General features: G+C 43.3%; 1 protein-coding gene across 12 annotated transcripts in view; it reads right to left on the bottom strand.

Moving 5' to 3' along the window:
* The window catches only part of EPHB1 (EPH receptor B1), a 366,263-nt gene that overhangs the window by 245,628 nt on the left and 94,662 nt on the right, over positions 1 to 25,973 (bottom strand). For all 12 annotated transcript variants that reach the window (XR_013839287.1, XR_013839288.1, XR_013839289.1 and 9 more), the window contains one exon: positions 5,205 to 5,269. Coding sequence is in view for 5 of the 12 variants with exons in the window: in XM_079977253.1 (XP_079833379.1) it covers positions 5,205 to 5,269 (65 nt within the window). In the remaining 7 variants the exon portion in view is untranslated. The remainder of the gene's footprint in view (positions 1 to 5,204; positions 5,270 to 25,973) is intronic.

Raw genomic sequence — 25,973 nt, forward strand, 5'->3', positions numbered from 1 at the left:
CCGTTGCTCGGTCCCTGCTCCTGCCAACCTAGCAGTTCGAAAGCACATCAAAGCGCAAGTAGATAAATAGGTACCGCTGCAGCTGGAAGGTAAATGGCATTTCTGTGTGCTGCTTTGGTACCAGAAGCAGCTTAGTCATGCTGGCCACATGACCCAGAAAAACTGTCTGCGGACAAACGCCAGCTCCCTCAGCCAGTAAAGCGAGATGAGCGCCGCAACCCCAGAGTTAACGGTCAGGGGTCCCTTTACCTTTACCTTTACTTGGATTAAAGCCAGTTTAAAGTGATATCTCAGGGTCATTTCTGATGTGATGCTGAAGTCCACTTCAGGCATTCAGTCTATACATGCAAGAGCAAAAGTGTGTAGCAGCATAGGAGCAACATGTGCCAGCTCTGACCCCTAAGCTGGTTTAGGGGCATCATAAGATGGGCACCCTACAGTTAGCAATGGCTGTGGCTGGGAAAGGTGGAAAAGAAAGAGGCAGTGGAGGCAGCTATAGCAGTGGAGGAAGAAGCTGTGATAATATGCCTCTTGCCAGGACATGAAGCTCTACCAACCTCCAACAACGCCAGGTACTGGTTCTAGCCCTGCTAATATCCATGCATCCAACTGAAATACCTAAGAAAGGGAAGCATATACATACTCAATTTCCCCCTATTCCATTTTCCCTTTGAATTATCTTTCTTTGTTGTTGTTTTTCCTCTCCTCTACCTGCCTCCCCCCCATGCCCCCTTTCCCCCTCATATCATCCATCTGCCTTCCTATCTGTTCTGCCTTCTAGCTCTGCCTTTCTTCTCTTCCACTGCAGCCTCTGACTGTGTACAGAATTGGTCTGCCGATCCATATGTTTGTTGCTAGATACCATATTTATCTATCCACCTGCTCTGTCTTTTGTCTGCATTCATTGCCATCCCGTTGACTACGCATTTTCCTGGCAATTTCTCTCTCTCTTTGAGATAGCAGCAACAAGTTCTGTTTCATGTCACAAATATTTTTTTTTCCTCCCCAAAGCAGTAGGCAAGGAAGTGATGTTCCCTCTCCATAGTCATGGTGCGTACAAGGAGACGGAATGCTCGCTTAAAGCAAATCCAGGTTTCTGCCAAACATGCAAAGAGGGAGATTGGGAATCACAGGAGAGATGCACCAAGCTGGATCCACTCTCTTCCTCTGCCACCACACAGCCTTCTCTGGCTTATTCTTTCTAATGCAGATTCTCAGACACGTTTCTGGGGCAATTAGGAGAAAATGGCTTCAAGGGAGATATGGGAGGCAAAGAAAGGGAAAAGCAACCCAGGCCCACAGTTTCTTCCTTCATGTCCCTCACCACCACCATGTGTGCAAGGAAACATACACACTGCTTTTTAGATGTTTGATGGAGACTGGTTCTCAGACATAGGTCTCTGCCAGATGTATAATATGGCTCACCAAACAGCAGAATTAGACACTTCCCCGTGCAATGCATAACTATGCAGAAGTGGTTCACCCCAAGGGCTGGATGCAAGGGCATCACTGCTGCTTACCAGGAAGGAAAGGAAGGGAAGGAGGTGACAGTGAGATTGGAGATTCACAGGCACACTGGAAGGAGTGCTGGATTGGCATTATCTACGCCAGCATGGTGTAGTGGTTAAGAACGGTGGACTCGTAATCTGGTGAACCGGGTTTGCTTCCCCACTCCTCCACACGCAGCTGCTGGGCGACTTTGGGCTTAGTCACACTTCTCTGAAGTCTCTCAGCCTCACTCACCTCACAGAGTGTTTGTTGGGGGAGAAGGGAAAGGAGATTGTTAGCTGCTTTGAGACTCCTTAAGGGGAGTGAAAGGTGGGATATCAAGTCCAAACTACTACTACTACTACTACTACTACTACTACTACTACTCTTCTTCTTCTTCTTCTTCTTCTTCTTCTTCTTCTCCTCCTCCTCCTCCTCCTCCTCCTCCTCCACCCAAGAATGATTCCAAAGGCCCCTTTTAGAGGAACCACACCCAAAGTGGCCCAAAGGGATGAAATATTGCAGCAAAGTGAGATATTGCTGCAGCAACTATCAGCCACATCCTTTGAGGTGCAATAAAATTATGTACAGAAAAGAAACATCTGCAAAGGTCAATTAATAGGAACAATTCATTTCCCTCTTGTTAAGAGTCCTTTTTATCTTCGTTGCTTTGGCACGACTCTCTGTCTCTCAATCTTTCCATTGCTGACAAAACAATTGTCTCCAGCACAGCCTTCTCTCTCTCCCCCCGCAGCTAGCCCTCTATCACCTGTTTAAACCTACCTATTAAGGCAGAGACCATCTTTCTCACTGATCTTTTTCTCATGCACCTGTCCCTGTCTTTGTTGATCACTTTCACTGTCAGGGGAATGCGAGTCGGGTTATTTTATGCTCCCATTCTTCAAATGCACCTATTGTATAAAGAAGATGTTTTAAGTGCCTGAAGGTGGTTTGTTCCTCATTACTTCATAGAAGTGACATTAATAGCCAGAGAAGAGCACTGCTGAGTGCAATTATGAATGGTGTTCAGGTACGAAAGCTGCTTTGAGCCTGCTAATGTTTCCTAATTATAATCCTTTAGGTAGAGAGTGCAAGAGAGACAAGGAGGGAAGAGAGAGGGCTAAACATTGACTTATATACATGCTCCATTCACCTAAGGGGTGGCAGCAGCCAAGGAGGTAGGGGCAAGTCTTGGTCAATTCCTTCTGAAAGGCAACAGGCACCTGCGAAGCTGAAACTGATATATTGAGCCGATTGACACTGTGCAGCTAATACTGATGTATCGCGCCAAAGGCACATGGCAAACCACAGAAGAGCATGAATTCTCTCCACATGGACAGCTACCATGATAAAGCAAGCAATCAGTCAAGGCAAACTGCCCAGAACCAAAGGCCTAGGAAAAACAAGAACATTTGGTTTACAGACTGTCTGTCGTGTTGACAATACCAGAGGGTCTAAGGGGTGGGTGCAGACGGGGGGCTTAATATCGCAAATGAGCCATTGGCAAGAGGGTTTTGTTTGTGTTTTTAAACATTTGTCAGCTTTTCCACAGAAAGGGAAAATCCAGATTAAATTGGGGTGAGAGAGAGAGAGACTGAAGACTGGCATTTTTGATGTCCTGACATCACGTGGACACTGTGAAAGGGTTGCATGCGTGAGCAGCACCAACCCCAAAATAAACACCCATCTGGAAGCCCACTTAGAGGAATCCTTGAGATGTATGAACATACCATCTAGACTTGCCAGACCAACTGTGGGACCCATACTATGGGATAAAACCAGGGAACCACATACGCTGCTTGAAGCTGTATTGGGTGGGTTGGGGGCTAAAAATGGCTTGAAAGACAAAAAACTTTTCCTCCGCACACAACCTACTGCAGCATCTCACCCCACACCACTGCAGCATGCTTTTGATATATGCAGATGCATGTAACACCAAGTATACACCTTCAAAACAGTTCTACATTTGCGCACAAACTCTCCAACAGACACGCAGCACAAGTCTATGGCTGGCTCACTGTGTTCAATTGTACTTACTCCCAAGTGTGCATAGGACTGCAGCCAGGACTAGGAAGCTGCTCTTCCCCAAACTCACTTCCCACTCCAGACTTCCATCTTCTTTGTAAACACACGATATTCAGTCCCACTGTCAAACCTTCTTGGTATCCTGCATTTCCCATCAAAAGCATGGGCTCCCTATTCCAGATCTTCCCCTAGTCCCAAATACTTGGCTCTGAAACCCGCCCTGCCACCTACGAAGGCCCCTACCCCTTTCAATTTATTTTCCAATTTATTTCATTTCATTTTACTTGTTTGACAGGGCTGCCTGTTTGGAGGTGTAGTTGCATGATTATTTTCTTGTCTGGTTTTTTTGGGGTGGGGAGTGTAAGTGGTTTGTCTGTTCTTTTTGGCATGGCCAGATTTTCGTTGGCGAAATGAGTATTTTGTGGAGCCCATGACAGTTTCTTAGACACCCAAATGGTCCCCCAAGAGGTGGGGACCCTGCCCTAGTACACACTCTGCTCCTCTCTCCAGTCTGAAAGCAGCATCTCCCTCCCGCTGCACATAGCAATACGTGTGAAGGAATTCCCCCCAGCACCCAGGGTGCATTGCAAGCTACAAAGGAGCATGCAGAGTGTTCCCTGCTGAGCTGTTATTTCCCTGCATGGTTATATACATAGGCAGGGGGTGACTCACTGCTGTATAATAGGATCTGGAGCATAAATGCAAAAGGTGGAATTGGCAAAAAGTTCAAACCAGCTCCCAGGCAGCTGTTTGCACCGCCCAACGCTTCCCAAATGCACACAGTGTGTCATCATCAGAAACTGGGATTCATGGGGGCTGCTGATATCTGAGTGTGAGTAGGAAAAACAGCCCCATTGTGGGATGTGGCTAGGGGTGGGGGTGGGAAGAGAATGGAAAACTTAACATAACTGACTTCCCACATCAGTGAAAGATCATTGTGTTGGGTTGGCACAGCACAGGCAGTGCCCAATCTGCCTCCACTGTGCAGAGAGGTGGGCTTGAAAAAAGGGGGCTGCACACCTGCTACACACAGCCACTCTCAAGGAAATAGGACCATATGACAGTCAAGTCTGGCAAGGCAGTGAGTGTCTCACATATTGCTGCATCATGTAGCCCTACACAGCCAGAGGACCTGCCAAGGGAGTTGCTGATTATTATCTGGGAATCCAAAGAGCAAGTGGGATTTCTTTTCATTCCAAATTCTTTTTTCAACAAAGAAAAAAATAGCATCCTGATGACTGAGGCATGAGTCAAGTTCCCATCATATATGTCACTTTGAATGTTTAAATATTATTGACAGCCCACAGCTTCTTCTGAAATATTTTTTTAAAAAGAATTGTGAACCAGCCCCAAATCATAAGCTTATATACACTCTGTGTGTGTGTGTGTGTGTGTGTGTGTGTGTTTTTACTGGAAGAAGAAAAAACATTCCCCCCATTATAGCAGTCCAGCTGTTGAGGAAAAAAGATACCTAATATTGTTTGCATAAAATGAAACTTGTTGATTTTGCCATTGTTTGGGTCAACATAAAAAGAGAAATTAAGTCTTTTTTAATCAAGGGTTTTTATACAACACATTCAAGCCGACATATACATGAAATTATTACCTACGTGAATAAAAAAAGAGAACAACCCCCACCAGACCTTCTAACAACCAGTGGACACACAGGAACATGTCAAATATCCACTTACCCCTGAAGGTGGGTTTGCTGTCCATCCAAGTTCAGCTGTGGCTGTCCGAGTATCCATTAGGGTTTCTGAAGTGCACCAGAAAGAAAAAAGAGAAGAATTATTAAGCAAATGAGAAGTTGGAATAAAATCACAAATACACTACAAAGATGTATCTGGAGATATATGTTCATTCTAAACCAATAGAAAATGATCACTGCTGAAAGTAGACACAAGTTTAGGCACTTACTGCGATTTAGGAGTTTGGTTACATAATAGCAAAGAGTTTCTAAGCACTTTAAAGAATGCTATTATGGTATGTGCTTTCGCAGATTAGAGTCCACTTCATCAGGCGCATCTAATGAAGTGGACTATACTCCATGAAAATATCTGGCATAATCAATTTATTGGCCTTTATGATGCTACAAGACTCTTGTTTTGCTACAACTAATAGCTACCTCTGTGGAAGTCAATGCAAAATGTGCACATTCATTTAGTTCAGAGATTTTCAGGGTCCAGTATGCTCTCCAGACACTAGCTAAGGATTATTAGGTTTTTAAATAAAGTTGGCATCTCCCACCAGCAAGGACTTTACAGATACAGTGAAGTATCCAATCCACTTGTTCTGTTAGCACAAGGATTTCCATGTTTGCAATGGAACTCCCCCTTCTCTCCCTGTGCATGCCCCCCATGCCCCTACCCTAATCTGCTCCAGAGGGTTGAGGGGGAACTCAGAACAGATTTAGAGGGAGAGGAAGCTAAACATCTTTGCACTAATGAAACAAGTACAGTCATACCTTGGGTTACAGATGCTTCTGGTTGCGCAATTTCGGGTTGTGCAGCGCGCCGAACCCAGAAGTACTGGAACAGGTTACTTCCGGGTTCCGGCGTTTGCGCATGTGCAGAAGCGCTAAATCGCAAGTTGCGCATGCGCATAAGCGTCGAATCATGACCCGTGCATGCACAGATATGGCACTGTGGGGTGTGAATACTGTGGGTTGCGAACGTGCCTTCCGCACAGATCACGTTCGCAACCCGAGCGTCCACTGTACACTGAATGTCACCCACCATGCACACATGCTCAGATTGTATGAGGCCATCAGATGAGAGAGAAGCTAAAAGATCCCTCAAAGGGTCAGATTGGCAGCAATCTTTTGCCTTTCTAGAATGCACACAAGACTGCAGTATACTGTAGGGTGATTTTGTATTTATTTATTTTTTTAAAGCTTACTGCTTCTTTTATTTTTAAGTTAAACTGTGCACGATGTGAGATCCAGACTAAATGAGTTGCTCCTAGTTCCCACAGAATGGGCTTAAGCTGAAGGAGGGTAGATGTGGCTGAGAATTAGGAGAAATTTATGTACTGTAAGAGAAACTTAACAATGGAATCAATCACCAAGAAGGTGATGGGCTCTCACTGGAGGTTTTCAAGCAAAGGATGGACAGCCAGCTGTTGAAGATGCTCTAGCTATGGACTTCCTTCATGGACCAAGTGGTTGGATCAGATGGAACAACAAGACCCCCTCTAACACTGTGATTCTATGAAATCAATAGGGTTTAGATCATGCCATGGCGAACTTGCCCCATTGCTTCCAGTGGCAACTGAGTCCAGCTAACTGAGTTTCAACCCAATTGCTCTTTTGCCACACCTTGATTTAAAGGAACCAGAGTAAAGTTGATTGAGGGACTGAACCTAACCAGAAGACAAATGAATTTTGACCATCGACACCCATTTTATATATGCTTAAATGCAACTGAAAATCTGGATGGCCTGGAAATTGTTGCCAGTCACTGTGGGCTTCACCTCTATGTGACTGAGTTCCTGCTGCATTTTCTCTACATCACTTCAAACACAAAAGGCTGAATCACAAGGAGGACCTGACCCTAAGGTTGGGTCTTTTAGCCAACACCTCCAAATAAAGTATAGCCTTGGTGCAGAGAGCTGAAGTACATTAGTGTAAGATACTAAGTAAACCCCTTCCCCGCAAAAAATAAAAATAAAATCAATGGATCAGCTTAAATTCTAACACTTCAGTTTAACAGGGCTGTTGATTGGTCAATTAGGCACCAAAATAATTGCCAGGCCTCAGCATTCAGCACCCTTTTGAAAGTGTGGTCCAAGTAAAGGACTCAGATTCCCTATTATCTTAAGCCCATATCTCCATTATCACATCTCTAACATTTGAATGTTACATAATTTTTTTAAAAGTGGAATGTAACTAGCATAATGAATTCAAAATGCCAGACTAGAGGATATAAATATGCCAGTTACAGCAGCTCTATTCCCAAATTGCTTTGTTTTGCCCGGCAGTGAAGAGGATGGATGTAGTCAATTATTGGCATTTCCATGAAGAGCTGGTGGCTGACTGACCAAATCAGTAATATATTCCCCCCCCCCCCTATTGTCTATATTGGCATCTGCTAGATATATTGATTTGTTGGTTATATGTGTTGCACATGCTGGCAAAAAACCAGAAGCACCAGTATCAAACAACACTATTAGAATGTGTTGTCAAATTTTATTTCTTTAAGGGAGGATTTTTGGTGTAGTTTTTTGTTTAACAAAAAAACAAATATTGTTGATATTTTCCCAGACTCTCGTTTTTAAGAGTAACAATAATAGCAACAACAAAAACATAGACAGACAGATGGGGAGAAAAATCTTCCAGGTTTTATTTATTTGTTTTCAACAGATTAAGTTGCTTGTCTACCGCAATTCCACCAAATGTTGGAAAAAGGAAATTATAATTGTCACCAGCATCTGGTCAAGCAGTTCCCTATTTGTCCTTCCTGTGCATTTCCTCGCTTTACACCTCACAGCTTAGAAAGCTATAATGTTTCAGATCACCACCTTTCACCCCAAGGCAGAAAGTTTTAAACTTTGTGAAATCATCCACATCCTTCTAAGTGTACTTCATTTTAAGCAGTGTGCTATCTCCCTCCAAACCAACTCCCGGCAAACCCTTGTGCTACTTCCCACAAAGCCTTCCTTCAATGCATTACCATCTTCACAGTCTATTTGTTATTCAGACTCAAGTAACCAGGGTTTTGTCAGTAAGGGATTTACAACACCACTGTCCCCCTTCAGTAATCCCCTGAAGATGTGGCTGCATTTGGGCAGCATGTTAAACCGTGGTTTATCAAAATGGGAGTGAGCCTCAGACTCACATGCTCTCCCACTATTCCTCCAGAGAAGCCATAATGCGGTAGAAGCTTTTGCTTCCATTTTTTTATTAAACAGAGACTGTGACATCATCTGAACCCAAGCAACTATGGTTAATTTTAACCATAATTCAATAATTATGAAACTGGCTTGCTTCAACAAAGTATAGTTAAGATTTACCACTGCTTAGGGTTTATATGTAACAATAAAAAGGTAAAGGGACCCCTGACCATTAGGTCCAGTCGTGGACAACTCTGGGGTTGTGGCACTCATCTTGCTTTATTGGCTGGGAGAGCCGGCGTACAGCTTCCGGGTCATGTGGCCAGCATGACTAAGCCGCTTCTGGCGAACCAGAGCAGCACACGGAAACGCTGTTTACCGTCCTGCTGGAGCGGTGCCTATTTATCTACTTGCACTTTGACGTGCTTTCAAACTGCTAGGTTGGCAGGAGCTGGGACCAAGCAACAAGAGCTCACCCCATCGTGGGGATTCGAACCGCCAACCTTCTGATCGGCAAGCCCTAGGCTCTGCAATTTAACCCACAGCACCACCCACGTCCCTCATATGTAACAATAAACTGGGGTTAATCAAAAATGGAAGCAATAGCTTTCAGTTTCCTCCTCCCAGTCATGCCACAGAAGAGGGAATGAGCCCAAGGCTCACCCAGGCCTATTCTTATTGACTTCAATACAAAGCTAGTGACTCAAAACGTTGAAAGCCCTGAGCCCTTAACTGCAGATATTATCGGTAGATAGAGAGTTGCTACCTGGTCCGGATTTTGATTGACCATCCTGACTTTTCAATGTGTATGTCAAGCAGGAATGTTGATTTCCCCCCCCCCCAAAAAAAAAAAAAAAATTAAAAAAATTAAGAAGTAAATGAGTAACGGAAAGGGGAGAGTAACTGCTCATGCTGTGTATCTTCTGAGCACATATCAAAACTGAGTTGCAGCAGCGCTGAATAAACGTAGTCATTACCTGCAGTGGCTCAAGTAGTCTTGAAGAGGAAATTTACAAGAAAATACTTCACCACAAACTGCCAGTAATGCATTAGATGTTGAGTGGCCTACCTTCAGCCCTGCGTTCTATCAATAGTTTTGAAAGCTCCTGTGTTGTTGTTTAGTTTAGTCGTTTAGTCGTGTCCGACTCTTTGTGACCCCATGGACCAGAGCACGCCAGGCACTCATGTCTTCCACTGCCTCCCACAGTTTGGTCAGGCTCATGTTTGTGGCTTCGAGAACACTGTCCAACCATCTCATCCTCTGTCGTCACCTTCTCTTTGTGCCCTCCATCTTTCCCAACATCAGGGTCTTTTCCAGGAAGTCTTCTTTTCTCATGAGGTGGCCAAAGTATTGGAGCCTCAGCTTCATGATCTGTCCTTCCAGTGAGCACTCAGGGCTGATTTCCTTCAGAATGGATACGTTTGATCTTCTTGCAGTCCATGGGACTCTCAAGAGTCTCCTCCAGCACCATAATTCAAAAGCATCAATTCTTCGGCGATCCGCCTTCTTGATGGTCCAGCTCTCACTTCCATACATCACTACTGGGAAAACCATGGCTTTAACTATACGGACCTTTGTTGGCAAGGCGATGTCTCTACTTTTTAAGATGCTGTCTAGGTTTGCCATTGCCTTTCTCCCAAGGAGCAGGCGTCTTTTAATTTCATGACTGCTGTCACCATCTGCAGTGATCATGGAGCCCAAGAAAGTAAAATCTCTCACTGCCTCCATTTCTTCCCCTTCTATTTGCCAGGAGGTGATGGGACCAGTGGCCATGATCTTCGTTTTTTGATGTTGAGCTTCAGACCATATTTTGCGCTCTCCTCTTTCACCCTCATTAGAAGGTTCTTTAATTCCTCCTCACTTTCTGCCATCAAGGTTGTGTCATCTGCATATCTGAGATATGCAGAAAGCTCCTGTACCACAACCAAAATTGTAGAAAAAATGAAGAAGGGCACAAAATGGCAACCAGTTCTGTACACGCCTGTTGCTCCTCCCTTCCCTACATAGAACAGGCGGTTCTTGCCACAAACTGTTATATTTTCACATCTGCAGTGCAGACAGTGCAGGTTTGGTGCAAAACAAACCCAAGGTGATAATCTTGTTTTCAGATATTGGCTGAACTATATAAATGTCTGAAACCCCTAACCTGACATGCTCTGAGTTTCAACGGATGACCCATGATGATCTTTTCAAACACTGAAGGTGTGTCCATATCAGCTATGTTCTTGCATGTACCACAAGTCATTTTCCACAGATTCCATCCTGAGAGCTGGTGCAGTCTGCACCAGATCCCATGTGCTTCCCCTCCTGGGGACTTCCTTGTAGCTGGCAGGGAAGAGTCTACTCAACCATTTCATGTCATAACTTTCCCTGAAAATGCGTCTAACTCAATAAACAAGTAAGCCTACTTACTTCACACTTCACACAGCGAGCATGTTTAATAACACACAAGTAATTTCCCTGCAGCTCTGTAGACATATGAACCACAGATGCACCTATGGACCATGGCACAATGTTCATAGGAACAGAAGGAAAACAAACTCACTAGTGCAAGCACAGCCTAAGGGCCAGTAATCTTGCTGCAACAGTGGATCTGTACTATTCACCCATCTCCCCCCCCCCATTTCTTTTCAAGGGCAATTGGCTGTGACCAATTATACGCCAGGCTCTATTTAAAACAACAACCATTGTTGATGTCAAAAGGATTTTCCCTCCTCTGCCTTCCCTTCCTGTCCAGCGGCTCAGCACGCTTCTGACTTGCTTCCCCAGAGGACGTTTTTCTGACTTAACACTGACACAGGAATGTACTTTTGATAAACTTCAGCCAGACTGCAAGGTGCTTCCTCTGCAAGCAACCCTTTTGCGCACTCCAGACTTGGCAGTGGCTGGCGTTCTTTGAAACTGTTGACATGTGCAGTTCAGGCAAACAACAGAGGGGGGAAATATTCCTGATGAACAAGTGTGTGTGTGTGTGTGTGTGTGTGTGTGTGTGTGTGTCCCGCCCCCGATCATCCCCTGCTACGAGAAGCAGGGCAACCGGGGTGGGGTAAGTTAGTGTTGCCTCCTTCACAGCTCAGCCTCCTTATCTGTGCTATAGTGCATGACTGTAATACACAGGGGGATTAGTGTTAGCAACCGCAGCTTGTCACACAGCTTTGCTCTAACATGACAAATGAGTGCTTGGTTCTATTACTGCACGGGTTTTCTCCTTTTCTTCTTCTCTTTAGTTTGCTCAGCCTCCTCAGCCCCACTCATTTATGCTGGATAAAAGCTTCTGAAGACAGTGGATTAGAACCTGACCTCTGGTAAGCCTCTCCAAGGCAGGGGAGGATGTTACCTGGTCACAGGTCACACCTGTAGTCAATTAGAGTGCCCTCTGTTCCAAGGCTCCATACAGAACATCTGTAGAGCGTTAGGCTCAGAATTTCTCTCCCGGTGACGCACTTCATTGTGAAGAAAGATGGTCTCTTTTGCCTCCTTTCTTTGACTCTCTTTTTTAAAGTAGACACAACAGAGAGAGAGAGAGAGAGAGAGAGAGAGAGAGAGAGAGAGTGTTTTCACTGGCCCTGCTCCCATACCTATAAAAGCTGTCCGAAATGAAGAAATTAAGGAGGTGAAGCTTTTTTCGGCATGTGGAGATAAAAGACAGGGAGGGTTTCAAAAGCAGGATTTCTTCATGCCAGGCTCCTGTTGGTATAGAAGCACGGCCAGTAAAAAGAGCTAGCAAATCTCTCTCTCTCTCTCTGCCAGAACTCACCAGAGATTAATTTCTAAAGGGAAAGATTCTGGATGTGCTGTAAGCCACATCCTTGAATTCAGACAGCTCTGCCCTTTACTCTCAGATATGTGGAGCGAGTGTGTGTGTGTGTGTGTGTGTGTGTGTGTTTAATTGGAATTTTGAGATGTCCATGATAATTTCACTGCCACAGCTTTATTGCCCTTTAAGAACTGACTTACAGGCAATTTGTTCCTGCTCACAGTTCCTTCCATTTATGCACACGCACACCCCTATGAAGTCCAAGTAAAGAAGCCAGTGCCAAGGAGTTCCTCTGCACAGAAATAATGGCAGGCTCCACAAATCATAAATGTGGCTTGGGAAAAACTGAGGATTTCAGAATAAATAAAGCATGTTTGGCATTGCTCTTGAGATTTCAGGATTCACGTTTCTAAATTCTTTTCCAGATCCTCAACCTGTTCTAAAGAGAGTTGCATTTTTTCAATGGAGCCAGGTACACAGAGGTAATTGGACCTTGTTTGGCCCATAGACAGACAGTAGCTGTGGCCAGGAGGACTTTTGCACATTTGTTTTGAGCTGCATTTCCCAAGCGGGTTCTCGTCAGAGGTTTTGAACTACAATTTCCATCATGCCTGAACACTGCCTATGCTGGCTGAAGCTGATGGGACTTGGACCCCCCACACAACTGGAAGGTACCAGATTGGATAAGAATACTTTAGGCCAGAGGTGAGGAAATGCACACAGGCCACATTTGGCCCAGCTCAGGTGCCAGATTTGACCCTCAAGGCCTCTTCTCTCAAACTGTACTCATCTGCCCCATACCCACCATCATATGCCTGATTAATGGGGACAGCTGAACAGTGCTGACAGCAAGCTTCAATGGGACTGGCTATGCTACAGAGTTCACAATCCTTGCCCAAAGTTGGGTTGCTATAAGTGCAAAGGAAGTCCCTGTGCAGTTGCAGCCTGAGCTACATCCACAAAGGATTTTCTCTAACTTTGGGTCACCTGATGGGATTGTGACTGACAGGTGAGTGCACCCACCCACCTGTCAAAATGCCCTGCAGTGGGTAGAAGAGATCAGAATCTGGCCCACTGGCCACATTCTGTTTCCCACCCTATCTTAGACAGACATAGGGGCTCTGTTGGTGGTACTTTATCTTTTTAAAAATGGGATTTTAACATGTTCTAATTTTGATGGTATACCATGTGTTCTTTGCTAAGAATTGCCTGGTGAGGGCCCACACTAAAAGGCAGTCTAAAAAGTCATTTAAACAAATAAACTTATTATTGATTTATGCTAGTTGTTGTAAGCAACCTCAAGTGCCCTGTATTTAAGTGGTGGCTAATTTCATCAACAGATAAATAAGTTTCTCCATCACTAGATCCTGCTATAAACATCCACGAGTTTCAGAAACAGTGGTCTGCTAGCCAAGCTGAAACTTTGCAGTGTTGCAGGAGGGAGACCAAGTTCTGCATCAACTCCTAAAGTGCCACGTTGGCCGCGTGTGCATGTGGACAACAAAGAATCTGCGAGGACAATCAATCACTGGTGGGGGAGAAAAGCAGTGGAAAAGGTGGTCAGGGGCCAGTGTAAAATTACTTTTCTCAGCTTGCTAATGAGAGGATTACAATGGATCACAGCCTGAGCATCATTAATCAGACAAGAAGCTTTTCAGAGCGATCTCTATTCCCCTTCTATGCCTCCCTCTTTCACTCCCAGCAGCTCTTTCATCTGCTTTGTTGTTGTCAGATGTTTCACGCCCCCCCCCGCCTGTCTTTCCATCCTGCCCTCACATCCCCAATTTCCTTCCAGCTTTTCTCCATCCAATCTATTTTATGTATTTCCTAAACAGTCTGTTTCTAACTCTTTAATTAAAAACCCTAACACCGTTTTCTGGTTTGTTGATGGGGTGGCAATGCCAGACTCCCCCCTGAAAGATTCCCTTTCAGGATCTTTTTCTTACAGAGCAGCAGATAATTTAGCCAAGAATTTACATAAAGTTGGGTTTCTTTTCTCCCTCCCCACCCTCCGTATGACAACACTGGTTCCCAGGAGCATGTGTACAGGAAATGTGTCCATGGCTATTGCTGGATATGCCCCAAACTGGGTAACTCCCTCCCTGGAGAAGTTCTCCCTGATTGTTCTCTGTTGATGAGCACAGACTGGGTTTCTCCTGAGGTCCTTGGGGAGCTTCTGAGTTTGACAAAACGCTCCACTCGTTCCTGCTCCAGTATTGCTGTGGTATTTTATTTTGTTAATCGTTTTAACATGCATTTGGATTTTTAAAGTTTGCGAGCTGCCATGGAACTCTTTTTAGTTAAAAAGGAAGGATTTTTTTAAAAAAAAAATGTATGTATTTTTAAAAAATTGTATACCATGATTTTGTTTAAAAGTGTCAAAGCAGTTTATGATGATGATTATAGAATAAAAATTGCACACAAAAAGGAAAACAGATCACCAGCTGGCTATCTTAGGTCAGGGCTGGTGAACTGGTGACCCTCCAGATGCTGCTGAACTTTCAGCTCAATCTGCCCAGCCAGTGGGGCCAGTGGTCAGGGTTGATGAGAGGTCTAGTCTGGTAACATCTGGAAGGTCAGAGGTTCCCCAGTCCTCTTTTAAATAAACTAGTAAAACTGACATATTCATTAATAATAAGTCATACATACACAATGTCTGGTGCCGTTTTAAAGATTTTCTTTCACATACAGTGGTACCTCAGGTTACATACGCTTCAGGTTACAAACTCCGCTAACCCAGAAATATTACCTCGGGTTAAGAACTTTGCTTCAGGATGAGAACAGAAATCGTGCAGCAGCAGAGCAGCAGCAGCAGGAGGCCCCATTAGCTAAAGTGGTGCTTCAGGTTAAGAACAGTTTCAGGTTAAGAACAGATCTACAGAATGAATTAAGTTCTTAACCCGAGGTACCACTGTATTGTTTTCGGTCCAACAAAAGTTATGTTGCTATCGACTTTGCTGTACAGTACATACCATCCAGAATTTACTTCCAGCATGAAAACTAGCCGTCAGCATACACCAACAAAGCCATTAGAACCATTTTCCAGGATAGGCAATTTTGTGCTAGTCCAACAGGCATACTTGGCAAATGAGATCCAGCACTAGGTAGACCTTCTTTATTCACCAACGACTAGGACACCTAACCAGAAAGCAGCATCATTCCAAGAGATGCCACCAGAGACCAGGGAGCAAGGCTAAAGGCCCCCAAAGATGGAAGACAATATGTTTGGCTTGTTTCACGCAGATCAAAAGTTCAGCCAAGTGAGTGATACACTTTTGCAGAGGAATCATGAGTCAGTCAGTGCAGAGGCAGCTGCTTTGAAAAGGGAAATGTCAAGCACCAACATGAGAGAACTAAAATCCTTACACCACCAAAAGTTCAGCAGATCTCTCCATTCTGTAAAATGCCGACTATGCAGAAGCTGTGCCAGAAATTGCTTTTCTGTTCGGACTAGAAAAGCAACAGAAGCCAAGAGGAAAAACAATACAATTATATCCCAAGAAACAAAAAGTCTGAGTAATGGAGCTGGCTAAACTCTGAGGGATCTGCCACCCATTCCAGCCAAGCAGAGTTATTATTTGAAGTCGTTAGCCCATCAGGCTACAAACTTATTCCTACCACGTGTGTCAAACTGTGAATGGCCACCTGCCCTGATTGAAGGAGGACAGTCATCTGTTTTGGGGGTGAGAAAGGGAAGTTTTATCAAAGCTGCTATCAACAGTGAACACCTGGACAGCAGAACAAGCAGGTAAACAGGTCACATGATCATAGGCTTCCACACTATGCTGTGTTTCTGTTTAAATTATGGTAATTATTTTTAAATAAAATTCCACCCATACAAATTAATTCATGCTAATTTTATGCAAATTGCTCCTGTTTTTAACGATGCATTTCCTCTTCTTTGGTGACAAGTCCTCAAACCTGAGGAATGGAGAACTTGCAGAATGTCCAGAAACATACTTTAAACTGCGTAACTCATGTTTGTGAAAGAATTGCCAGAATACTGTTCAAACATAATGAGAGTAGGGACCTGCAATGGATCCATAGCCTTAGGAGGAGGAGTCCTACTTCAAGTTTAACCTATCCTGAAATAGGATAAGTGCTCAGGCCTGTGGGGGCGGTTAATATTGAGGAATTGGAAGGAGGCAAGAAAGACACACAGCAGGACCTTCTCCTGTTGCACTATACAGAGTACTAAAAGGCTCAGGTTTAGGGCTGGCTGCCAATCATTCTCTGTATAGTAATGGAGGGATGTGGTTCCTCCAAAAAAAATCTGTATGTAGTGCAGGGAGGGATGGGCCTTCTCAGTAGTGGCACCCGCCCTGTGGAACACCTCCCATCAGATGTCAAAGAAATAAACAACTATATGACATTTAGAAGACATCTGAAGGCAGCCCTGTTTAGGGATGTTTTTAATGACTGGCGTTTTAATGTATTTTTAATCTTTTGTTGGAAGCCACCCAGAGTGGCTGGGGAAACCCAGCCTGATGGGTGGGGTAGAAATAATAAATGATGATGGTGATGATGATGATGATGATGATGATGATGATTAGTGGGGGGGGTTTAACCTCATCATTTGCATCCTCCCAACTTTACCCCCAGCCCATGATACTAAATTGTTAGGGGTTTGAAAACAGGCAATTCTTCTCCAACTTTCACTTTTTAAAACTGACATCCACGCCAGGTTTTTCTCCTCCAAACAGACAGGCTCTCAACCACATGTTGGAAGGAATGGTATTAGAGCCTCCTATCTCCTTTGTTGAATTAAAAAAAACCAACACCCTTGCTATTTCTATTTTCTTGCAGTTTATCATTTTAATTTATGAAACTCCATATGCTTGCCACACAAGGGCATTTCCATTTCCTACATCAGCAGCAAAACATAAAACCTACATAAGATAGACTATGTGCACAATTTTATTTTTTTTTAAAATTGCCTTCTCTCTCACATTAACAGTATTCACACTTTCACACAAATAGCATAAGTGGGTTCGAAGGCGCTGCTAACATGATGCGAGAAAACACTTTTAAATGTGTTGAAGATATTTAACACTAAACTAAGGCTCCAATCGGACGCAGGTGGCGCTGTGGGTTAAAGCCTCAGCGCCTAGGGCTTGCCGATCGAAAGGTCGGCGGTTCGAATCCCTGCGGCGGGGTGCGCTCCTGCTGCTCGGTCCCAGCGCCTGCCAACCTAGCAGTTCGAAAGCACCTCCGGGTGCAAGTAGATAAATAGGGACCGCTTACCAGCGGGAAGGTAAACGGCGTTTCCGTGTGCGGCTCTGGCTCTGGCTCTGGCCAGAGCAGCGATGTCACGCTGGCCACGTGACCCGGAAGTGTCTCCGGACAGCGCTGGCCCCTGGCCTCTTAAGTGAGATGGGCGCACAACCCCAGAGTCTGTCAAGACTGGCCCGTAGGGGCAGGGGTACCTTTACCTTTACCTTTAAGGCTCCAATCCTAAGCATGCTTAGCTAGGAGTAAGCCCAGCAGAACATAGCAATGACGTTGCTTCTGAGTAAATACATATATGGAGATTTGGACTGCACAGGACAGAAACTTCAGAAGTACTCCCATGTGATTCTGACCACAACCAAAGACAGCGATTTCCACAGGATGGGCCATTGATCATCCTTGCCAAGGGAGTCCACAAGACACCCAGGTGAAGCCCTTGCACGACACCACCAGAGTTTCAGAGTTATGTCTTTCCAATCAAATGTTTCACATGATATTCCCTCCTAAAATAGGTTCACAGTTCCTTCACTGTGCCTGCTGCTATGTGCCCATATGTCATTCCTGCTGGGTGCTCCAGAGAGTCTCCAATACGCGTTTCAGCTCTGAAGGGAGTCTCTTTAAGGAAAGGCTTTGGGAGCTCTTAGTTACAGAAGCTGGTTGCAATCCCTGTCCTTCCTCCACTACCAAGTCCTAGAAACAATTCAGAGATTCTGCTGAATGAAGCAGCCCAGAAGGCCAAAGCACTTACTCAAAATTTATCAGAAGTAAACCATAGGAGGGAGATGTTGTACAAGCCTGACTTTCCTTCTGCTTTTACCCTCTCATTCCTGGCAATTTCATTAAGCCATAAATTGCCAGGGCGAACAATGTAGGATATACTCAGAGAACAAGCTTGGGGGGACTGCTATCCTAGCATCCCGACAGCTGGAGCTCAATGGTACGGCACTAGATCAGTGGGCAGGGATTCTGCTTTTGATGCCAAAAGTCCCAGATTTAATCCCTGGCATCTCCAAGTAGGGCTGGAGAAAGCTCCTACCTGGAATCCAAAAGAGACATTGTCAGTCAGGGTAGACAATACTGAGTTAGATGGGCCAATGGTGTTACTCAGTAGAAGTCCACTTTCTATGTTCCTGTGGCTATTTGCAATTTTCCTGGATGTTTATTGCTACACCTCAAGTGCTATAAAATAATGTTGCATGCCACCCTAATCTCCAAGCAGTGTGAGACTCCAGGAGTTCCAGATACTTGCCCAGGATTTGGTTTCCTTGGAATGAGGGACAGCTAAGACTGTGGGGTCATTATGCTATATGGTTTATTTACACATATACCTATAACTTGGGCCTACAGTGGAGGGGTGCACAGCATTAACACCCCTGACATTCTTGCTTTTCCCAGTCACAGCCTTGGATTCTAGCAGAAATCAAGCATGGCTCTCCCTCTCTGCCTTCTGTCTGCAGTCTGCTTCCAGCGCAGCTCTCTCACATATTCTGGTTTTTGTCCTTTTCAATACCAACCAGGCAAGGGAGGGGGCCCACCCACCTGACCTGTGGCACAAAGCCACTTCCTTTCTATACTAATGTCCCATACTTGGGGACCATTTTGGTCCTTGCCTCACTAATTCAATAATGGGATCTTCCATTAGATTTTAATCCTTGCTGGATCAAGGAATTCGAAGGGACTCAAACATTGTACAAGTTAACCACCCAACCAAACTCACAATACTATGCAGCTGCTGAAGAAATGCCAGGTGCCATAGACAAAGTTGAAAATACAAAAACAAAACCTCTTTCATCATATCCCAAAGGAGAAAAAAATAGGAGAGAGAGAGAGAGAGAGAGCTTTCTAAACTTTGGACTCGTGATCTAAAGCATGGCTTCCTGTTTGTTTACCTTTCCTAGCAATTCTTCCCCATACTTGGGTATTCATGAACTCCAAGTGTTGTGTCTCTGTGTGTGGTGCAGCAGAATGTATTTGGGGACTGGCTGGCAGAATTTGCTAAAGGGCTGGCTGCCTGCTCAGCCTTTGTTTTAGACAATTGAAGGGGCCAAGGATGAGCTAGACTCCATACAAAGAAGTATAACAAGAGGTAGATCTTAAATCCACCATAAACTGGAGCACCGCAATGAGAAGAGGGTTTGATGAGGAGTGAAGTCAGTACTTTGTAGATGAAGTTTTGCATCTCTGCAAAGATAGCTTATACTTTGGGAACTCAGAAGAATTGTAGCAAACTTGCTTTCCCCCCCCCTTTCTGTGCTTGATTCCATGCTTCCCAATCCCAGGCAGCACATCATTGCTACATGTGGCTCATAAAGCCATTCCCTTTAAAGAAACTCGTTCCAGATGCCTGCTGGCCTGTGAGCTGCCACATGAGCTCTGGACTCCTGCTGCAAATACAGGGGGATAACAGACACACTCCCTTTATTCCAAATATCCAGCCCCATCACATTTGTGGGGAAGTACTATCCCACCCTCTGTCAGTCCTGAGCCACTCCGCCAGGGAGAAGAGGATTGTTAGAAGCCGCTAGGTTCTGCTAGAGTGAAGACTCTTCAGCTGCATACAGTAGATTTTCTTTAATGGACACATTACTTTAAACTAAGCCTCCGCCATCTGTTCTACTCCCTAATTATCAATACAAAAACAAAGTCTACTCACAATTACACCAGTAACAAGTAAAGATGCCAGCAATTAAAATGCACGAACATACTCTTTGAGGAGCAGAATATCCATCTGTGATGTTATTCTCACGTTCCAGACACAAATCAGTTTGGGAGAGAGGGAAGCGGAGTGTTGGGGGGGGCGGGGAGAGGAAGGAATAGTTCAGTCCCAAGAGGAGCAAAGCATCTCACCAGCCTGCCTGCCTTCCTATATGTAGCTGCCTCTGAAACATGGCTCTGCGGAAATTGGATGGGCCCTTGTGAAAATTCCAGTTACTGCAATCAATATGCCAGGGTCGCTGAGGGCAAAGAGGTGTAACACAAACCCCAAAGAGAAAGGCTAGCAGGAACAGCAAGGAAGAGTCAAATGCCTGTTGGTATACATAAGTGAGTGCACAACACCTAACCATAGCTGTCAACGTTTCCTTTTTTAAGGGAAATTCCCTTATTCCGAATAGGATTCCTCACAAGAAAAGGGAAACGTTGACAGCTATGCCTAAAGCAAATCCGGCTGTATCTTAGTACTTCCTTTTCCAATCTTGATGGGATATGCATTCTGTTTGAGGATTATTCTCTATGAAAAAGAGGTAATCAGCTATGATCCACTCCAAGGATTGCATATCTGACTTACTTAGCCATAAATCCTACCAAGTTCAGTGGGGCTTCCTCACAGGTAATTGGGTATAAGATTGCAGCCCACATCTCCATCTCAGGTTTCCCTCATTGAGAATGAGTCTGACAGTTACAGGGAAGGAATGGGTAATATTTGCAGATGGGAGAATAATGGAACAAGACAGTGTCACGGCTGCTCTGGAATCCTGACAGATAACAGAGTCTAAGGAGCAAAAATGAAGCAGGAAACCATGGGCCTCTGGGAAAAATTTAAGGAGCAGTCATGGAAAATGTAACTGTGTGGGACTTAAGTGTTTGCAGCTAAAAATGTGGTTGATATCAATTAAAACTTTCTTTGGGCAGTATTGATCTGGTAATGAATAATCAAGTTAGGGAATTCAGAATCTGTGTTTATTTCAGCAGCCCCTCACAATTTAAGCATATCACACACTTTTGAACTAACCAGACAGAGAGAGAGAGAGAGAGAGAGAGAATATTATGGATTTGAACTTGTGATCCAAGGCATAACCTGAAAACAGGATTTAGAAAGAGAGAAAATATTATGGATTTGAACTTGTGATCCAAGGCATAACCTGAAAATAGGATCTTTGAGGCTCTGGATTCAAAGTGGTCCGTGACTTGCATCCATGCCATCCTATAAAACCCCAGTTTAGGGCATTCCACTATTTACTGCTGGCAGAAGAGCCATTACTTCCTATGTTCCTTTCCACCCACTTTGGCAAAGCTGGAACCCCCACCCCACCAATGAGAAGCAGGTGGAGAGGTAATCCTGTGCCATCCTAATCCTCCCCCCACAAGTAATCAACATGGTGATGGGAATGGCACTCCTAGTAAAATTTAACTTTCAGTTTTAAAAAGTTAAAAGTTTATTTTTTAAAAAAAAGAAATTCTGACCACACTTAAAAAATAAAAAAAATCCAGAAGCAACTATCAGGGAGATTTTGTTAACGGTATTTCAGTTTTAAAGAATTGTAACGAAAAGCGCGTACAAAACATTAACTTAACTGAAATGCTGGGCAGAAATTAGGAGAGACTTAGAAAGTTGGACAAGATTGAAACTTTCCTTGTTAGGTCGAATTGCTGCTGTAAAGATGAATGTACTGCCTAAAATGCTTTTTTTGTTTCAAACATTACAGATTGTGGACAAAACAGAGTGTTTCCGGAAGTGGCAGAGAGATATTTCCAAATTTGTCTGGCAGGGCAAAAAGCCCAGAATTAAGTTTAAGATATTAACTGACGCGAAAGAAAGAGGGGGCTTTGCCCTGCCAGACTTAAGGCTGTATTATGAATCAGCAGCTTTCTGCTGGTTGAAAGATTGGCTGCTTCTCGAGGACACTGATGTATTAGATTTGGAAGGTTTTGACAATGTGTTTGGTTGGCATGCATATTTATGGTATGACAAGGTTAAGATTAATAAGAATTTTAAGAACCATATTGTCAGAAAAGCAGTGTTTAATGTCTGGACAAAATACAAAGACTTATTGGAAAATAAAACTCCAAGGTGGCTTTCACCATTGGAAGCTAAGGCCCAGAAAAGACTCAATATGGAGGCCAAATGGCCGAAGTATTGGGAAATATTAGAAAAAGATGGAGATAACTGGAAATTGCAGAGTCAGGAGAAAATGAAAGACAAAGTGCGAGATTGGTTACACTATGCTCAGATTAAAGAAGTTTTTAAACTTGATAAAAAGTTAGGATTCCAGGTGGAAAAATCGAAGTTAGAAACGGAACTGTTAGAGCCTAAGACTAAGGTACTTTCAAGAATGTATAACTTGCTGTTAAAATGGAACACACAAGATGAAATGGTTAAATTGGCTATGATAAAGTGGGCACAGGACATTGGGTATAATATTATGTTTGAGGACTGGGAAAAGTTATGGACTACTGGGCTGAATTTCACTGCATGTAATGCTTTGAAAGAAAATGTAATGAAAATGATATATAGATGGTACATGACCCCAGTCAAACTTGCAAAAATATACCACTTGTCTGATAATAAGTGTTGGAAATGTAAGGAAAATGAAGGAACGTTCTTTCACCTTTGGTGGACTTGCCCCAAAGTGAAGGCTTTCTGGGAAATGATATATAATGAGCTGAAAAAGGTATTTAAGTATACCTTCCTTAAGAAACCAGAGGCCTTCCTTTTGGGTATTGTTGGCCAAGGGGTGTTAAAGAAGGATCGAACATTTTTTATGTATGCAACAACAGCAGCAAGGATACTCGTTGCCAAGCATTGGAAAACTCAAGATCTACCCACACTGGAAGAATGGCAGATGCAACTGATAGACTATATGGAACTGGCCGAGATGACGGGCAGAATCCGAGAACTGGGAGAAGAGACGGTGGAAGAAGACTGGAAAAAATTTAAGATTTATTTGCAAAAATATTGTAAACTGTATGAATGTTAAGCAGGATACTTGATCATAAACAATTTGGCACCATTGAAACAGACGAAGTGAATTTATGAAGATAAGTTAAATTCATGAAAAAAATCAAATTTTTAGATAATTATTAGGCTAAGTTTAAATGTTTTAAAGAGTGAAATGAATATATCTAAAATTTAAGATATAACATTGGAAAATTAGATTGTAAGGTGGGGACAAGGTGATAAATTGCTGGTTTAATTTTTACAAATTTGAAACGCAGGAGCGGGAGATGTGAGGAAGTCCAAAGAGGACAAGAAAATATGTTATAAAATGTGATATTTCTGTATGTTTTGTTTTGTGTGTTGTAACTAAAAAACCCTTAATAAATATTATAAAAAAAACCAAACATTAACTTAACTACTTAGATAACAAGCTACTGTTCTATGATAGGATACAAGGACTTAAGGGATGTGTGTGTGTGTACATATTTCAGCTGTCGGTTTACTTCAGAACATAATGCCTACAAGCAACAGGAAGATTAGTCCAACCAAAATGTTTACACAATGTAATTGGCTTCTTATTCAATGAAATAATTATGAATAGATTTTGAGAGCTAATACGCCTCTTTTTACACTTTGCTCTCTTCATTTAATGAAAATTTTAATATAGGTTTGTTTAATTAAAAAAAGTCTACAGAGAGCTAGAACACTATTATTGCAATCATTCAATATCTAATCAATTTGCATTGTGCCTTTCAAGGTGGCCTACAGTAAAATCAATACACCCTAATAATAGATCCCCACACTATCACATCTAGCAGTTTCATGTGGGTATTGAATACTACAGAAGACAAGTCTCCTACATTACCCCCCAGAATAGTTCCCATGAGGCCCAACAGTAGTGTCCCAAGCCCACAGTCTAGCCAGATAGGGGCAAGGCCACTGGAAAGAAGTGTCCTGCTACCCCTAAACTAACCAGTGGAAGGGTATCATGGCTGATTATATCAAAAGCTACTAAAAGATTCAAGTCATACTCTCCCATTATTCTCCCAGTGGAGATCATTTACCAGGGTAGCCAAGACAGTTTCAGTTGTGACACCAAGCTGGAAAGAGTGTAGAACAAGCTTTCCCAAGTTTCCAGATGTTACCCCCAATTCTACCATGTTGAAGGACAGTATATAACATACCATAACAATTTTATTACACACACAAACACCTTCTTTTCTCCAAAAAGACCATGCCCACCTATAGGAAAAGCAGATAGATCAAAATAAAATCTAGTTCTTTACAACGTTTATGTTAAGAATCCACACAATTTCACTTGGGCTTTTCCTTTTCTTAGCTAAAGAAATGTGTAGAATATTCCGGCCTTAAAATCTGAGAAGACTGGACTTTTTACTGTTTACTTTGCCTGATCCCCAACAGATTTGGTGAAGTACAAAGTGTGCCATCAAACTTTTCAGCAAGCCAACCCACACATGTAATTTAGTTGCCCGTGTTTGTTTTAAAAAATTCTGTTGGTTCTCTCTGGGTTTTTGTTGCTAGCTATTTTATGTATATTTGCTTTTGTAAATAATTTTAAGGATTTCAGCTGTGATTTATCCACGGTTTTATGATATGCACTGCTTTAGAGTGCTCTATGCTTTGTAAGCCTTTCTAACTTTGCTAAATGAATAGATGGAACATGCATACATCCCAGTAGACCAATCACTGGCATCCTTAAAAGGATGCCATGTGGACCTGCAGAAAGACTATTTCCAGCAGAAAGCACAGTGGGTTCCCCCGCCCCACTTCTCATTCCCAATTTGGAGGAAGAGCAAGCGCAGCTGTGCTCTCTTGCATTCTGAATGAGCCGGCCTCTCTCCGAAAGAATAGCATGTTTTGAACACTTTGACATGATTCTTCCACAGCTCTCCCAGAACTGCCAGACATTTTAATTATGGCTCTGGAGAGGCAGACTGGGTAAGAGCAGGATGACCCCTTTTTCATTCGCTAAGCACCGCTCTGCTTAACAGTTCCCTAAGAGCACTGGTTCCCAAAAGAGCTGCTTACAATATCTATACACATTCAATCAAAACTATTACGGCAACAACTAATTATGGCCCATCATTCCCGTGGCTCTTTGCCTTTAATGGTGCATTTTGCTGCTCCAGAATTACCGCAGAACAACACGGCAAGTACATAACGAGCAAGCCCCATCAATCTCTCGCAGATTCACTATGATCAAGAATTATCCCCCAGAATAGCCAAACAAGTTCAAAGCACTGGAAAAGCTTTAAACACCTCTATAAATCCATCATGAGGTGTTTTCACTGGCCTTTATAAATACATCAAACCCTTCATAACACCTCGTAGCTATTGTGGATCTATTGCAGGTTTTTCCTTCTAAAGAGCAAGATGAGAGGATACATGTAGTAGTATCATTAAGGCGCAGGCAAGAGCTGTGTATGCCCTGATTCCATGTGTGAGCTCACAGAACATAGATGGGGGAAAGAGATGAGAAAAGGTGCAGAAAAGAGAAAGGAAAGTGATCCAAGGGATGGAGCTTCTTGCCTCTGAGAAAACACTCAAGCTACTGGTGGCCTTTGGAGGTTAGGATAACAACAAGTAAGGAACAGACTTGAAAGAGGTTTATAAAACTACAAATGATGGGAAGAAAGTAGTGAAGTTCTTCTTACCCTTTCATAATCCTTGGATTTAAGGACATCTAATGAACCTGATTAACAGTGGGCTCAGGACAGAGAGAAAAAATAATATCTTCACATAATGCACAATAACGTGTGAAATTCAAAGCCATCAGATGTGACTTTATTGTCACCAGATACTAGCATTAAAGAAGGATTAGTTACATTGGTGGAGAAAAAGGTTAATCCAGGGGTGGGGAATTTGTCCCCATCACCAACCCCAAGGGTTATATGACTGCAGTTTTCATCATCCCTGGCTAATGGCTATGCTGATTGGGGCTGATTGGAGTTGCGGTCCAGTAAAAC

The sequence above is a fragment of the Podarcis cretensis genome (assembly GCF_951804945.1).
Source record: "Podarcis cretensis genome assembly, chromosome: 5".
Lineage (NCBI taxonomy): Eukaryota > Metazoa > Chordata > Lepidosauria > Squamata > Lacertidae > Podarcis > Podarcis cretensis.